The sequence below is a fragment of the Zonotrichia leucophrys genome, chromosome 1 (assembly GCF_028769735.1).
Source record: "Zonotrichia leucophrys gambelii isolate GWCS_2022_RI chromosome 1, RI_Zleu_2.0, whole genome shotgun sequence".
Taxonomy (NCBI): Eukaryota; Metazoa; Chordata; class Aves; order Passeriformes; family Passerellidae; genus Zonotrichia; species Zonotrichia leucophrys.
In genome coordinates, this window is record NC_088169.1 from 1,104,541 (window position 1) to 1,122,171 (window position 17,631).

At 50.6% G+C, this 17,631-nt stretch overlaps 1 protein-coding gene across 1 annotated transcript in view; it reads left to right on the forward strand.

The window, feature by feature from the left end:
• The window catches only part of LOC135454092 (trifunctional purine biosynthetic protein adenosine-3-like), a 30,341-nt gene extending 16,207 nt beyond the window's left edge, over positions 1-14,134 (forward strand). The window contains exons 11-18 of the mRNA XM_064726277.1: positions 3,724-3,955; positions 4,090-4,184; positions 4,818-4,927; positions 8,101-8,299; positions 9,136-9,387; positions 11,666-11,815; positions 12,793-12,999; positions 13,720-14,134. Coding sequence (XP_064582347.1) covers positions 3,724-3,955; positions 4,090-4,184; positions 4,818-4,927; positions 8,101-8,299; positions 9,136-9,387; positions 11,666-11,815; positions 12,793-12,999; positions 13,720-13,985 — 1,511 coding nt within the window. The 3' untranslated portion in view covers positions 13,986-14,134. The remainder of the gene's footprint in view (positions 1-3,723; positions 3,956-4,089; positions 4,185-4,817; positions 4,928-8,100; positions 8,300-9,135; positions 9,388-11,665; positions 11,816-12,792; positions 13,000-13,719) is intronic.
• Positions 14,135-17,631: the final 3,497 nt, after the last annotated feature.

A 17,631-nucleotide genomic window follows, 5' to 3' on the forward strand; every position in this document is an offset into this window, starting at 1 on the left:
TATTGATATCTATATTGATATTGATATCTATATTGATATCTTGATATTCTTCAGGATTCATGCAGGTATTCAATATTCATTTGGATATTGGATGTAGATATTCAGGATTCATACAGATATTCAATATTCATTTGGATATTGGATGTAGATATTCAGGATTCACACAGATATTCAATATTCATTTGGATATTGGATGTAGATATTCAGGATTCATGCAGGTATTCAATATTCATTTGGATATTGGATGTAGATATTCAGGATTTATACAGATATTCAATATTCATTTGGATATTGGATGTAGATATTCAGGATTTATGCAGATATTCAATATTCATTTGGATATTGGATGTAGATATTCAGGATTCATGCAGGTATTCAATATTCATTTGGATATTGGATGTAGATATTCAGGATTCATGCAGGTATTCAATATTCATTTGGATATTGGATGTAGATATTCAGGATTCATGCAGGTATTCAATATTCATTTGGATATTGGATGTAGATATTCAGGATTTATACAGATATTCAATATTCATTTGGATATTGGATGTAGATATTCAGGATTTATACAGATATTCAATATTCATTTGGATATTGGATATAGATGTTCAGGATTCACACAAGTATTCAGTATTCATTTAGATGTTGGCTATAGATATTCAGGATGCATACAGGTATTCAATATGCATTTAGATATCAATACCATTTGGATATTGCTATTCAGGATTCATGCAGGTATTCAATATCCATTTGGATATTGGATGTAGATATTCAGGATTTATACAGATATTCAATATTCATTTGGATATTGGATGTAGATATTCAGGATTTATACAGATATTCAATATTCATTTGGATATTGGATGTAGATATTCAGGATGCATACAGGTATTCAATATGCATTTAGATATCAATACCATCTGGATATTGCTATTCAGGATTCATGCAGGTCTTCAATATCCATTTGGATATTGATATAGATATTCAGGATACATGCAGGTATCCAATATCCATTTGGACATTGATATAGATATTCAGGATTCATGCAGGTATCCAATATCCATCTCCTCTGTCCCAGTACTCCTGGTTCAGGATCTCATGGAGATGTTCCCAGTGTTTAAAACCAGAGGGAACTGTTACAGAACCATTTCCATCCCACTCAGCTCCTGCCCTGCCAGTCCCACCCTCTGCTGGTGTCAGCTCCTGGCCAGGGCTCCCCAGTTCTGGCAGCAATTTTTGGCATTTTCTCTCTGGGGAAAAGAGAGATTCTCCATTTCTCCATTGCCCAGGGACAATGTTGTGTTCTGGTGCCTTGTCCCTGGCAGGGTTTCTGACGCCCTGCTTGTTAATCACAAAAAAAACCAGTCAAACCAATGGAATCCAATCCATTCTTTTATTATTCTTTTATTTATTTATTATATTATTATATTTCTTTTATTCATTATAATGATATAATTATAATTATTATTTATTTAATTATTATGTTATTATTCTGTTATTTTCTTCCACATAAGAGTTTCATGGGGTTTATTAGTTTTTATTCTCTTTTTCACATGGAATCACATATTTTTGGATGATGCTTCCAGGGTGGGATTGTTGGGGTGTCCTGTGCAGGGCCAGGGGTGGGACTGGGTGATCCCTGTGTGCGCCTCCAGCTCAGGATATTCTGTGATTCTCTGATCTTAATGGCTTTACAAACCTTTTATTCTTGAGTATTCCTTAAAACAGGATGCAAAGGGGCTGGATTTCCATTGTAGCAGGGCCAGGGGAAAGAATCCCTTGAGCCTGTAGCAAAGAGAAAACCGTGCTTGGTTCTCATTTCCCAGGTGATGGCAGAGGTTCCTCCTGTTCCCTTATCAAAATAGGAATTTAAACAAACTGTGCTTGGTTCTCGTTTCCCCAGGTGATGGCAGCACTTCCTCCTGTCCCCTTATCAAAATAAGAATTTAAACAAACTGTGCTTGGTTCTCGTTTCCCCAGGTGATGGCAGCACTTCCTCCTCCTGTCTCCTTATCAAAATAAGAATTTAAACAAACCGTGCTTGGTTCTCATTTCCCAGGTGATGGCAGCAGTTCCTCCTGTCCCCTTATCAAAATAAGAATTTAAACAAACTGTGCTTGGTTCTCGTTTCCCCAGATGATGGCAGCACTTCCTCCTGTCCCCTTATCAAAATAGGAATTTAAACAAACCGTGCTTGGTTCTCGTTTCCCCAGATGATGGCAGCACTTCCTCCTGTCCCCTTATCAAAATAAGAATTTAAACAAACTGTGCTTGGTTCTCGTTTCCCCAGGTGATGGCAGCAGTTCCTCCTGTTCCCTTATCATTCCCTCCAAACAGGAAACCAAACAAACTCCAAACCTTGCACAGTTTTGCTCCCCTGTGTCAGAGCAGCCCCGTGAGTGTTTGTGGAGCAGTTCCAGGGAATTGTGTGGAGTGGGCAGGATGGAATAGTGGGAGATAGCAAGGTAACATCAGCACTGATGGTTTAATGCCAGGGAAAGGGGGGAATCCAGGCAGGAAATGGCTGTGAATTGAGATTTCATGCAGGAAAACCCTGCACAAACTCCCCACAGCTCCCAGAGAGAGCACAGCTTTCCTGGCCCAGGGCAGGGATGTGTCCTGTGGTGGCTCCTGGATCCCACATTTCTGCTCCTCTGGGATTTTTCTTTAATTTTGGGGTGCCCCAGATGTGGACTTGTAGAAGAGAGCCCAGAGGAGGCTCCAGGATGGGCAGAGGATGGAGCAGCTCTGCTGGCAGGAAAGGCTGGCACAGCTGGCATTGCTCACCTGCACAGGAGAAGCTTTGGGCTGAGCTCAGGGCGGCCTTGCAGGGCCTGGAGGAGCCCCAGGAAAGCTGGAGAGAGACAATTGCCAGGGGATGCAGGGACAGCACCCAGGGAATGGCTGCACACTGAAAAATTACAGGTTTAGATCAGATATTAGGAACAATTTCCTCCCTGGCAGGGTGGGCAGGCCCTGGCACAGGGTGCCCAGAGCAGCTGGGGCTGCCCCTGGATCCCTGGCAGTGCCCAAGGCCAGGCTGGACACTGGGGACAGTGGGAGGTGTCCCTGCCATGGCAGGGGTGGCACTGGGTGGGCTTTGAGGTCTCTCCCAGCCCAAACCAGTTTGGGATTCCATGATGGAATGGCTCAGAAGAGGATTCCTGGGGCCCATGCAGTCTTTCACTGATGATGCTGTTTCCCAGAAAAAAAGCAAAGGTGAAAATTCTGTTGTTCTCCCTTGACTAATAAAGGACTTGAATCTTCAGTGTTTTGCCCACAGAAGGTGATGGATCTGGGGAAAGGTCTGGAAAACACAGCCTGGGAGGAGCAGCTGAGGGAGCTGGGAAGGGGCTCAGCCTGGAGCAAAGGGGGCTCAGGGGGGAGCTCAGTGCTCTGCACAGCTCCTGACAGGAGGGGCAGGGAAAGGAGGAGAGGAAATGGCCTCAAATGGCACCAGGGCAGGCTCAGGTTGGAGATTGGCACAGAAAATTTCCCTGGCAGAGTGGTCAGGCCTTGGGCTGAGCTGCCCAGGGAGGTTTGGGGTCACTGGAATTGTCCCAGAGCAGTCTGGATGTGGCCTTGGGGACAGGGATTGGGGTGATGCTGGTGGGGCTGAAGTGCATTTGGATGATCCTGGGGGGCTCCTCCCACCTTAAATCTGAGATTGTCCCCAGAGAATGCAATTCAAAACCCTCAGAGAATTATTTGTCTTTGCAGGGCTTCTGCAAGCCGAGGAGCTGGGGCTGCAGGTGTTCCACGGGGGCACGGCGCTGAAGGATGGCAGGGTGGTGACCACTGGTGGCAGAGTCCTGTCCATCACTGCCATCAGGCAGGACCTGATGGAAGCCCTGGGAGAAGCCAACAGGGGGGTGGCCACCATCCACTTCCAGGGGGCCACCTTCAGGAGGGACATCGGGCACCGGGGGCTGCGGCTGCTGCGCCAGCCCCTGTACGTGAGCACGGCCCAGATGTCCCCCCCTGCCTCTCCCAGATGTTCCCCCCTGCCCCTCACATCTGGGCCACCTCTGCTGGGCCTGCACAAAGGGTCCCTGCTGCTGCCAGCTCATCCTTCCCTCCCCACAGGGCCCTGGTGTACAAGGACAGACACGTGGGAGCTGGAGCCAGGGAGGTTCTGAGCTGCCTGCCACAAACATCAGCTGTGAGAGGCACCAGGGCGGGTAGGACTGGGAAGAATCTGGGAATTCCCTCAGTGTTTGGGGTTTTTTCCTCCCTGGGGATTGGGCAATGCACTCGTGGCATTGAAATTGAGCTTGGGAAATTGGAGCTGGGATCAGCACAAAGAAAGAAAATCAATTTCTTTCTTGTCACTCCTCTTGTGATGAATCAACAAATGCCTGCCTTGCCATGGAGGGGACTGTGCTTCTTAGAGGTGCAGAATGGAGAGGAATATAGTGGAAATAAATAGATGAAATTACCAAGGGCTGGTTGGACTCTGGGGCTTGGAGCAGCCTGGCACAGTGGAAGGTGTCCCTGCCATGGCAGAGGATGGATTGAGATGGGTTTTAAGGTCCCCTCAGCTGGGACAGCAGCAGCAATTTGCCCATGGAAAGGGAGCTCAGGCCTTGGCAGGGGCTGCCCAGGGAGCTTTGCAGTGCCCATCCCTGCAGGTGTGCCCTGGAGGTGGCACTGAGTGCTCTGGGCTGGGCACAAGATGCCCACCGGGCACAGCTGGCACTCCATGAGCTGTGCCAGCCCCAGGGATTTGGGGATATTTGCAGTTCTTTTCCTGGTGAGAGTTTTGGGTATTTTATTTCCCATAATCCAGCCCATGCTGTGTTTGCCCTCTGCAGGAGGTCGCTCAGAGGGAGGAGGCTTTGCTGCTTTCTTTGACCTGAAGGCATCTGGCTATGATGATCCCATCCTGGTGTCCCAGACCAAGGGCCTTGGACCCAAACTGCAGGTAATTAGTAATTAACTGGCAGCTCCACTGCAGCACAGCTGATGGCACCTGCTGTTGATTTTTATTTTTATTTTTTTTAAATTTATTTCTAAAATCATCTCTATCTCTGGGAATAGAGGTCTTCTGTCTTTGGGGGTATAGGGTCTTATCATTTTTGTCTCTTTCTCTGTTTAAACTACTTATAGATTACAACTACTTTACCATCTGCTAACTTCAATATGGAGGCTTTTGTTTGATAGCAATTTGAACACTTTCATCTCTCTATACTTTCATATAGGGAAAAAGAGTTTTTCTCCATAGTTTTGCAAGAGGATTTCAGCCTTAAGATTAAGGCATTTCCTCATCCCCCCTATTTTGGACTTCAGTTTTTCTTTACTCACTTCGATGTCTTTATGCTGTTTCTTTACATGTCTGTATCTTGTTGTATCTTGGACTTAGATGTTTATTAGTTTTTATTTATGTTACAGTCTTACAAGTTGTGAGTTTTACAGTACTTTACTAACAAGGTAAATGGAGCTGAGTCTCTCTTTCTATAAGGTTTTTTAAGGACAAACTATCTAATTCAGAAATTACACATGAATTATTTTTACTTTTAACTTAGTAACTAACTACCCATGACTTGTAATATGGACTTTTTATCTAATTACACAATGCTACTTAAACCTATGAAGAAGAAGGTAAAAAAGGAGTAGCTTCTGCTTTAAAACTTATATCTTATTTTTTATATACTACTATATTCTAAAACTTTAAACTCTTAAGTTTTTTACCACATGATATTACACAATTCTATTTAAACTACACCCCCATAATTTCAGTTTTATCATTTAATTTTCACAGCTTTCTCCACAGTTTCAGGTCAAATGCAGTGTTCCCTTGGGGGTCGGTGTTTGTTAGCACAGAAAGTCTGAAATTCTCCATAACCAGGGTTCCAACCACCTGCCAGGGCTGTTTCAGTGCCACCAGCTACAACCTCCTGAGCTCCACAAACTCTCCTGAGTCCACCACAGTGGGCACCTGCACTTTGGAAATTGTTATTTGTGCCAGGCCTGGGCACACTTAACTGAGGATGGGGATATTTTGTGGTGAAATGATAACAACCCCAAATTTAGCTGAAAACTTGAGGCACTGAAGCCCAGAATTTCTGCTATAAATTGGAGGTTCCATTGGCTTTGAGGAGAGTCTGTTGGAGCACAGGGAGTTGTTGGAATGACAACTGGCAGACTCAGACTAATAAATTGTGTGTGGAGAAGGAGAACAGCCCAGGGCATTGGGGAGAGGAAGGATGGAAGAAATAAACATTAAAGAAGCCAGGAAATAAAGAATTTTAATTAGCCAAGAACACACAGGACGAGCTGAGTTAGGAATATATTTATGTGGAGAATTGGGATAAATTGAACCAGGGATATATTTATGCATTGAGTCAGGATAAGCTGACCTGGGGATTTATTTATCTATAGAATCAGGAGGTTTTCAGCCATCAGGAGAGTGGAGATCTGAAGCTCCTTTCACTGCCAGGCACAGCAATGTCCTGTGTTTCCAACAGTTTCTGCCTTTAATGCCAGGACAACAAACAGCAGGACACTGAGCAGAATCATCCCCCAGTCTTTGGCAGTCTCACCTCCCCAGGCTCCTCTGGGCATGAAAAGTGCTTGGTGCAGGCTCCTGTGGGCCTTTGTTCCCCTGCCTGGCACAGAGACATCCCCAGCTGTGTCCCCAAGGTTCCTCCTTGGCCAAGGGCAGGCTGGCAGCTGCCTGCCAGGATTGCTGCTGGATCCGGGGCAGGGAGGAGCAGCAGAGGCCATGGGCTGCCTGTTTCCATGGCATTCCCCAGTCAGCCAGGGAAATCAGTCAGGAATCCAAGCCCAGGCTCTGTCTGGGTGCTGCTCCCTCCCCATTGGGAATCCAGTGGTGTTTATTCCATGTTTTCTCCTCACCCACCCCTCTGTCCTGGCCCTTTCTGCACAGGTGGAACTGGCCCAGTGAAAGGAACCTCCTTGGAAGTTTATCCACTGATCATTCAAGGCCTTTTGCACCCTTGGGATATTGGCAATGAGGAATTGTTCCCTGGCAGGGGCTGGGATGGAATTCCCAGAGCAGCTGGGGCTGCCCCTGCATCCCTGGCAGTGCCCAAGGCCAGGTTGGACGCTGGGGACAGTGGGAGGTGTCCCTGCCATGGCAGGGGTGGCACTGGGTGGGTTTAAGGTCCCTCCCAACCCAAATCATTCCATGATTCTATGATAATCATGGATTTTCTACGATAATATTCCAGAAAGCAATCAAAAAACAAAAATCTCAAAATGACAATTTCTAGAATAGCTGAAATAGAATTTCTATGGCTGAAATTTGAACTAATATTTAAAAAAAAAGCAAAATAGAGTTTTCTTTTTCTGTCTGCAAGAAAATGAGCTGTTTTCTCTTGATTTCAACCAGGTAATGCACCAAGTTCTGTCTTCCATGTATGTCCTGTAGTGCTTCTGTGAGATCTCAGCAGCTCAGCACTGAGGTGTCACTGAGAGCACCCTTGGGGGGCTCGGGAGCCCTGGAATGTTCCAGAAGTGTCTGGTGGCTGGACTTTGATCCCACACAGGAGACGACACCTGTATGAGGACAGGAGGGTTTCACCGGGGTGAATGGTGAAGGGATCAGTTAATTAGAGAGTGAAACACAGGGTTTAGGATTTCTGTACAGGGGGGTTTAGAGAAGTAAGATGGAGGAATTGGGGCGTGTCCTGTCCTTCTTCTTCTTCTTCTTCTCCATCTTCTGTGGTGATGGTGGCACTTTGGGATTGGTCATTACTAAAAGTGCACTGGGCAATAAGGGTGAAAGGTATTGGGGAAAAATGATAAATATTGTACACGTAACCATGGGTATAAAGATAGGTGACCGCCCGGAGGGCAGGGAGTGTGCTCATGGCTGGCTGCTGAGCAGAGCTCTGTCGGGCCCAGAGAAAATCTTTTAGATAAACAATTAATAAACACCGAGACCGAGAAAAGAACTGAAGCCTCTTCTCGTCCTTTGATACGCGGCTGCCCCAAGGCCACCCCGGGCCTTTCCAGGCCCTCCAAACAGCCCAAAACCAGACATGCTTCCTTTCAGAGAGAAGAAGGTTTCTGCTGATTTCACTGATGAATAATTGAGTTTTGCCTGTTTCTCCTTCCCACCATGTTTTGCAGGTGGCCCAGGTGTGTAAAAGACACGACACCATTGGGCAGGACCTGGTGGCCCTGTGTGTCAATGAGCTCCTGGCCCAGGGGGCTGAGCCCCTCTTCTTCCTCAGCCATTTGTCCTGTGGCAAACTCGATGCTGAAGTGATGGAAACCATCAAAGAAGGAATTGCTGAGGCTTGCAGGAGTGCAGGCTGTGCTTTCCTGGGTAGGGACCCTCCTCTCCTCTGAGATGTGAAGGGTTTGAGGTTGAATTTATCACCAGAGAAATGGACTTGGGAGGTGGAGGCAGAATGTGGCCTGGAGTTGTTGGTTTGTGTTTGGTGGGAAAAACAGTTGGGAATTTGTGTTTCAGTTCTTCCTGGTCTGTAAAATGGGTCAGCACAGAAAGATGGGGTTCAGTATTCACACAGAATCACAAGGTTGGAAGAGACCTTCCTTGTCCTTCCTTTTTTATCCCTGAACCAAAGGGAACAGAACTGGAAGCCTCACACTGCTCAGTGTCAATGTTTCCAAGCCCTCTCCCATACTCAGGGAGCTGCCACGTGAGTACCAGAACCAATAATGACAAAATCACTTCTTCTCTCATGAAGCTTTGTTTTGTTGGAGTCTTGAGGTGAGGTAACAAACCAAGAAGGATTTTAAAAATACATCTGAATCTTCTTGGTTTGTTACCTCACCTCAAGACTCCAACAAAACCAACCTGTGTGTCCCTGGATGTGCTGCTGACTTTAGGAGATGCCATAAATTTAAAATGGAGTTGCAATAATGGCTTTGAGCTGAGGGAGGCAGGGTTAGGTGGGATATTGGGGATTAGGAATTGTTCCCTGGCAGGGTGGGGAGGAGCTGGGATGGAATTCCATCCCTGCATCCCTGGCAGTGCCAAGGCCAGGCTGGACACTGGGGACAGTGGGAGGTGTCCCTGCCATGGCAGGGGTGGCACTGGGTGGGCTTTAAAGCCCCTCCCAGCCCAAACCATTCTGTGATGCTGTGAGTGTAAAACGCCCGCACGCAGGAGGTGCTGAGCGCTGTCTCCCGTTGCAGGTGAGGAGGTGACCGAAGTGGCCGCTCCGTGTGCCCCGGGGCTCTGTGGCCTGGCGGGGTTCGCGGTGGGCGCGGTGGAGCGGGGCCAGCGCCTGCCGGGGCTGCAGCGGGCCCGGGAGGGGGACGCGCTCCTGGGGCTGGGCTGCCCCGGCATCCACGGCCGCGGCTTCGGCCTCGTGCGGAGCGTCCTGCTGACATCCTCGCTGCGCTGCTCCTCGCCTGCCCCGGGCACCTGCGGGCACACCACGCTGGGTGCGCTCCCCTTCCTCCCCGGGCGTCTGCGGGGCCGCGGCTGCTCCCGTGGGGCTGGGCTGGTGCGGATGGGGATGGTGCCCACGGCTCTGTGGGGTGGGGATGGTGCCCACGGCTCTGTGGGGTGGGGATGGTGCCCAGGGCTCTGCGGGGTGGGGATGGTGCCCAGGGCTCTGTGGGGCGGGGATGGTGCCCACGGCTCTGCACGAGTGGGGATGGTGCCCAGGGCTGTGCACGAGTGGGGATGGTGCCCAGGGCTCTGTGGGGTGGGGATGGTGCCCAGGGCTCTGCACGAGTGGGGATGGTGCCCACTGCTCTGTGGGGTGGGGATGGTGCCCGCTGCTCTGTGGGGTGGGGATGGTGCCCAGGGCTGTGCACGAGTGGGGATGGTGCCCACGGCTCTGCACGAGTGGGGATGGTGCCCATGGCTCTGTGGGGTGGGGATGGTGCCCACGGCTCTGTGGGGTGGGGATGGTGCCCGCGGCTCTGTAGGGTGGGGATGGTGCCCAGGGCTCTGTGGGGTGGGGATGGTGCCCACGGCTCTGCGGGGTGGGGATGGTGCCCAGGGCTCTGCACGAGTGGGGATGGTGCCCAGGGCTCTGTGGGGTGGGGATGGTGCCCGCTGCTCTGCGGGGTGGGGATGGTGCCCACTGCTCTGTGGGGTGGGGATGGTGCCCAGGGCTCTGTGGGGTGGGGATGGTGCCCAGGGCTCTGTGGGGTGGGGATGGTGCCCACTGCTCTGTGGGGTGTGGATGGTGCCCGCTGCTCTGCGGGGTGGGGATGGTGCCCAGGGCTGTGCACGAGTGGGGATGGTGCCCACGGCTCTGCACGAGTGGGGATGGTGCCCAGGGCTCTGTGGGGTGGGGATTGTGCCCACGACTCTGTGGGCTGGGGATGGTGCCCAGGGCTCTGCACGAGTGGGGATGGTGCCCACTGCTCTGCACGAGTGGGGATGGTGCCCACGGCTCTGTGGGGTGGGGATGGTGCCCGCTGCTCTGTGGGGTGGGGATGGTGCCCGCTGCTCTGCACGAGTGGGGATGGTGCCCAGGGCTCTGCGGGGTGGGGATGGTGCCCAGTGCTCTGTGGGGTGGGGATGGTGCCCAGTGCTCTGTGGGGCGGGGATGGTGCCCACTGCTCTGTGGGGTGGGGATGGTGCCCGCTGCTCTGTGGGGTGGGGATGGTGCCCAGGGCTCTGTGGGGTGGGGATGGTGCCCACTGCTCTGTAGGGTGGGGATGGTGCCCAGGGCTCTGTGGGGCGGGGATGGTGCCCACTGCTCTGTGGGGTGGGGATGGTGCCCATGGCTCTGTGGGGTGGGGATGGTGCCCAGGGCTCTGCACGAGTGGGCAGCACTTCTGCCTGTGCTGGTGTTCACAGGGGTTCTTGGATGAGGGAAGAGACAAGGGTCTGACTCCATGTTTCAGAAGGCTTGATTTATTATTTTATGAAAAATATTATATTAAGACTATACTAAAAGAATAGAAGAAAGGATTTCATCAGAAGGCTGGCTAAGAATAGAAAAAGAATGAAAACAAAGGCTTGTGACTGACCGAGACAGACCGGACAGCTGACTGTGATTGGCCATTAATTAGAATTAGTTAATTAATTAAAATTAATTAGAAACAACCACATGAGACCAATCACAGATGCACCTGTTGCATTCCACAGCAGCAGATAATCATTGTTTTCATTTGGTTCCTGAGGCCTCTCATCTTCTCAGAAGAAAAGATCCTAAGGAAAGGATTTTTCAGAAAATATCATGGCTACATCTGCCTCCTTCCCAAGGCCTTCTGCAAGGACTGGGAGAGAACCTGTCCAGGAGGCATTCCCAAAAACACCCCATGACCTTTGAAACAAATCCTTTGACTTCAGCCTGGAGAATGGAAGGCTCTGGGAGAGCTCAGAGCCCCTGGCAGGGCCTGAGGGGGCTCCAGCAGAGCTGCAGAGGGACTGGGGACAAGGATGCAGGGACAGCACCCAGGGAATGGCTGCCAGTGCCAGAGGGCAGGGCTGGGTGGGATCTTGGCAATGAGGAATTGTTCCCTGGCAGGGTGGGCAGGCCCTGGCACAGGGTGCCCAGAGCAGCTGGGGCTGCCCCTGCATCCCTGGCAGTGCCCAAGGCCAGGCTGGACACTGGGGACAGTGGGAGGTGTCCCTGCCATGGCAGGGGTGGCACTGGGTGGGATTTAAGATCCCTCCCAACCCAAACCCTTCTGTGATTTTTGATTCCAAACCTCTCCTGAGTTTTGACCAGGACTGAGCTGAGGCTGTTCCTTGCAGGAGATGTTTTGCTGACCCCAGGGAAGATGTTCAGCCCAGCTCTGCTGCCCCTCCTTCGCTCAGGGCACGTCAAGGGCTTTGCCCCCACGGCCGAGGGGCTCCTGGGGGGCATCTCCAGGCTCCTGCCCGAGCACGTCAGCGCCGTCCTGGGTGAGTGCTGAGGGTTCCTGGGGCACAGAACTCAGGCCCAGCACGGCCTTGACCTCCAGCCTCACCTGTGGAGTCCTCACAAATGTCCCTGCAGAGGGGAACAGCCCCAAGGGGCTGCTTCCCAAGGGGCTGCCAAAACCACTCCTGTTCCAAGTCACCATCCCCACTCTTGGTTGGAGAAGGGAAATTCCAAAGGAGATTAAGGCAGCACCTCTCCAGGACAAAAAGTGTTGGGGAAGATTGTGTGTTCCTCAGGACACCTCTCCAAACAAAACATTTTGACCAAATATTGAGGTTTGGTAGGGCAATAAATTTGCATGATTTGCTCTACACACACACATTTAATGCACTTTTTGGTAGCTTCCCCACCATATCTGACATCTGTAAGGCAGAACTTTTTCTGATGAAGCCAAAATTGGGCAAAGAATTCAGAAGTTTGAAATACTAAAGAAAACCATGTTCATGTGAGTCTAAAAATACAGTGGGGAGGAGGAGGGGAAAAGAAAGGTGTCTGTGTGTTGGGTTGTATTTCTTTAGAATGAAATTGGAAAGGAAAGAAAGAAATTTCCAAGGCCAGGTTGGACACTGGGGCTGGGAGCAGCCTGGGATAGGGGAAGGTGTCCCTGCCATGGCAGAGGATGGATTGAGATGGGTTTTAAGGTCCCCTCAGCTGGGACAGCAGCAGCAATTTGCCCATGGAAAGGGAGCTCAGGCCTTGGCAGGGGCTGCCCAGGGAGCTTTGCAGTGCCCATCCCTGCAGGTGTGCCCTGGAGGTGGCACTGAGTGCTCTGCGCTGGGCACAAGGTGCCCGTGGGGCACAGCTGGCACTGCATGGGCTGGCAGGGATCTGGGGATTCTGTGGCAGCAAGAATTGCTCTCTATCAGCTCTTGTGACACATCCCCGTCATTGCAGACAGTAAATAATAAATAATAATAAACATTTGTGCTGCCCACACAGCAATTTCATTCTTTCCCAGATGCTCTCAGCTGGAAGATCCCTGAAATCTTTGGCTGGCTCTACAAGGAGGGGAACCTCTCTGCAGAGGAGATGGCCCAGAGCCTTCCCTGTGGCATTGGGGCTGTCCTGGTGGTGCAGAAGGAGCTGGCCCAGCACGTTCTCCAGGACATCCAGAGGCAGCAGGAGGCCTGGCTGATTGGGAGGGTGGTTGCCCCTTGTCACACAGGTGAGCAGGTGTCCTTGTGGGACTGAAGAGTCTCCCTGTTGCAAAGTCTGTGTAGTTCACACCACTTTCCTGTTGTTTCACTAGGCTGGAGGCTGCTGGACACCTCCACATCTACATTTCAGTATTAAATAAATAAGAAATGAGTTCTTGTTTCAGAGTGACAGCACCTGGATCACCTCTTCCCCTCCCTGAGGCTTCAGGGAATCCCTGTGCTGATTGTTCCAAAAATCAGGGGATATTTTACCACCTCCCCTCCTGTCCAGCCCTCCCCAGCTCACACAGATCTGTGTAAAGGCTGAGGACAGGTCACAGCTTTGTACAGTCACATGTGGTGATGGTCAGGCTGAACCCTGGCGTGGCACTGGCTGGCATCCAGCAGGACATGAACCAGAATCCCTCTGCAAACCCAACAGTTTGGGCAGCCAAAATGTCCCCTCAGCTCTGTCAGCACCATTTTGTAACATGAGAGATATAATGATGGGACTAATCCTTGAAATGGCCATGCCTGGGCCTTTGTGAACAACTCTGTGAGCACCAGAGGCCAGCACAGCTCCTGGGACCTGGGCTGTTCCAGCACTGAATCCCTCTGGAGCTCCAGCTGTGCCAGCATAAACTCACTGCTGATGCAATTTCTTGCTGTTGAAACATTATTAATAAACTACACAAAGTCAGTTTAATGGAAAGGTAAAATCTAACCCTTTCCCTATGTGTTTGGAGCAGGTTCTCGCATTGAAGTGGAGAATCTTGCAGAGGCCCTGCAGCTGAGCAGCCCCCAGCAGCTGCTGGACTCCAGCACTGCTGAGATCCAGCCCCAGCCCAGGAGGAGGAAGGTGAAGGTGGCTGTTCTTGTCTCTGGAGCAGGTGAGCTGTCACTTGTCCTGGCACAGAGAAACTGCTCACACAGCAGAGGCTGGTTCAGGTGTGACCACCTGGCCTTTCTTCCAGTGGAGTCTCCAGACCCCTCACAGTCCAGGGTTTCACTTTAGGTCAGAGTTGTGCTGCCCTGCTTAGAAACTGAGCTTTGTCAGTGCCCCCACCCTCAGGGCTGGTTGTGGGTGAGCAGATCTGTGAGCAGCAGCTGAGAGCCCCTCCCAGGGCTGTGGTGTGGCACAGAGGGGTTTGCATGGTGCATGCTGCTACCTATAATCCCCAATAAGCACCTCCTGTGGAAAAGCTGCTTGGGGAGGCATTCAGGCAAGGCAGTCAAGTCCACTGTGAAAAACAGGTTCACTCTCCTGTGAAAATGTAAAAAGTTTAATAAAGGACAACAGGAGGCAAGGACCACAGTGCAAAGGTTGTTACTCAGCCAAGAGCACCCTGTTATCTTCAGGGATACCCCTTAAATACCTTTTCATTCCATCAGCCCTTTGCATATTCATAGATGCTTATGCATACCAAACTTTTTCCCCAAACCAGTTTACATGTTCTAAGAATTGTTTAGCATATCTTCCTCTTGGGTCCACTTTTTTAGAGCCTGTGTATTCCCTGGGTGTGGTTTCAGTCCCTTTTTCATCATCACCTTCAGTTTTGCCCTGGCCCACCCTGCCTTCAGACAGTGAGCACTGATAGCTGGCAGATGTGTACAGGTGTGCTCATCCTGTGTGCATTGGGTGTTATCCCACCCAAGCAGGGAGTTTAACACAAGCACACTGATATCAGCTATTTCACTGAGCTTAATTAACATCAGAAATAAAAAAATATCTTTATAACAAAGTTATTTTAACATCACACATATAAGATGCACTTTAATATTTGCACTAACCCATTATTATAAAATGTATCTATAACATCCACACTCACCACGGCTTGCTCAGCCAAGAGAGGCAGGAGGGCATTTGCAGGGTCAGTTCCAGCAAGGTTTATTTCAGCAGGCTGAAGGGAAACCAGGGACAAAAGACAAAGCACAAGGTTAAGTGTGGGGTCAGTGGCCAATGGTCTGAGGGCACTGGGGTGGCACAAGGGGCAGGGTAAAGGGCAGGGGAGATGGGGCTGGCCACCAGGGATACCACACCCAATGAGGGAACAGGGAAAGGAGACTTTGGGACATGTGGGGAAGGGAACAGGAGTGGTTCATTGTTAAACAAGAGTCCATGGGAGGGAAACTGTCCATCCAGGTGGGGGAAACTGTGGTAAATTCTTCCAAGGCCGGGCTCTGGGGATGTCCCTGAGGGAAGGGTTCAGAGGGCTGCCCAGGCCGGGTGCTGACGTGTCCCCTGTGTGCTCTCTCCCTGCTGGAGGCACGGCCCTGCCTGCCCTGATCGGCGGTGCCCGGGAGCCGGGCAGCTGTGCCCAGCTGGTGCTGGTCATCTCCAACAGGCCCGGGGTGCCCGAGCTGCGCAGCGCCGCCCGCGCCGGCATCCCCACGCGGGTAAGCGCGAAACCACGGCTCGCTGCAAAAGGGTTCAAGGGTTTGGTAAACGCTAACAGGGGTCTTAGTTTGAGGGAAGAGACGAGGATCTGACTCCGTGTTTCAGAAGGCTTGATTTATTATTTTATTATATGTATCACATTAAAACTATACTGAAAGAATAGAAGAAAGGATTTCATCAGAAGGCTGGCTAAGAAGAGAATAGGAAATAATGATAACAAAGGTTTGTGGCTCAGACTCTCTGTCCGAGCCAGCTGGGCTGTGATTGGCCATTAATTAGAAACAACTAACATGGGCCAATCACAGATCTACCTGTTGTATTCCACAGCAGCAGATAATCATTGTTTACATTTTGTTCCTGAGGCCTCTCAGCTTCTCAGGAGGAAAAATCCTAAGGAAAGGATTTTTCATAAAAGATGTCTGTAACATTAAACCTTAACAGGGATTACAGCACAAGGATGAAATAAGGAAAAATTGCAGCGCTGGGAGCTGCCCTCGTGGCTGCCTAATCTTCAAGATTGATGCTTTGCCTTTTACACCCCTGGGGGTTGCACCAGCCACCCCTGGGCCCTCCCAAAGTCTGTCAGTCAGCTCTTCTTTGCAGTTTTTTGGTGGATGTTAACTTCTTGTGCCTTGATTGGAGGGTCAGGTGTTGTCATGCCCCCCCAGCACCAAGCTTTTCCATTCCTGACCCTCCCATGCAAGGGGTTTATGCACATGGCTTCTTTCTGCCTGTCCTAGACAGCCCAGGCTGTCTGCTGGGAACAATACAGAGGGGAAAGGGGACTGTGGGGAGAACAGAGGACATCTAAACCACAATAACATAACTATACATCAGTGAAGCTTCTCTTAATATACACACAGTATCCATCCCTTAATTGCAAGAGCTAATGATCTCATTATCCATCTATAACAGTAAGGACACATCCCCTCCTCCTTTCTATTCCCAGCTGCTGAGCCTGTGGCTGGTCAGGAAATGCTGAAATGCTGGTTGAGTGTTGAGGTTTCACTTCAGTGTGAAACTTCCCCCATGGATGGAGCACAGAGCTGGGAGTCCTCACTGGGCTCTGGGGGCTTTTCCCAGCTCAGCAGTGAGTGCTGCATCCCAGGGAAGGGATTTCAATGGATGGTTTGGGTCTGAAACTGCAGCCCATGAGCCTCGAGCTTTGGCTGAAATCAGTGAAACTTCAGGTTCTTTAAAGCACAGGATGTGTTATCTCCTGGGTTTATCCCTCCTTAGAATCACAGAATCCCAGACTGGGTTGGGTTGGGTTGGAGGGACCCCAAATCCCACCCAGTGCCACCCCTGCCATGGCAGGGACACCTCCCACTGTCCCCAGTGCCCAGCCTGGCCTTGGGCACTGCCAGGGATGCAGGGGCAGCCCCAGCTGCTCTGGGCACCCTGTGCCAGGGCCTGCCCACCCTGCCAGGGAACAATTCCTCATTGCCCTGATCCCACCCAGCCCTGCCCTCTGGCACTGGCAGCCATTCCCTGGGTGCTGTCCCTGCAGGCCTTGTCCCCAGTCCCTCTGCAGCTCTCCTGGAGCCCCTCAGGCCCTGCCAGGGGCTCTGAGCTCTCCCTGCAGCTTCTCCTCTCCAGGATGAAAACCTGAGTCTCACATTGTGCCCAGTCCCACACAAGTTTTCTCCTGCCTGTGGGCCACAAGGCAGCTCTTTGGGACAGGAATTTGTTCTGGCTTGTTCCATAAAAACCCCTGGCAAGGACCACCAGCATTGGCTGAGAACATTCCGTGACTTGGGATGTCAAAGGCAGGAACTCCTCCTTCTGATATTAAATGGTTTTGAGGAGGTGTTTTTACAGCTGTGCACAAATTGAAATAAACTCTGCTAGAGGCTGTCCCTGCATGGAAAGGTTCTGAAGCAGCTTCTTCAGCTCCTGACTTAGATTCACGTGATATTTTTCTCACTCGTGTCTAAAAAAAAATGATACCAAAATCCACTCACATTTTCACAAGCAAGAGCACAAAGTTTTGTGAGCCCCTTGTTTGAAGGTCCTCAGGAGAGTCAGGAATCAGCACTCACCTCAGGGGCTGAAAATGAGAGATTAGGTAGAAATAAAGGACCTCCTCCTCCCCTTACCCAAGGGTCTGGCCAGTCGACTCCACCACCTCCCTGGGCAACTCATTCCAATGCCTGACCACTCTTAAAAGGGAAAAATTGTTTCTAATCTCAATCTGAACCTCCTCTGGTGCAATTTAGGAACATTTCCTCTCGCCCTTTCACCTGGGACACGGCAGAAAAGA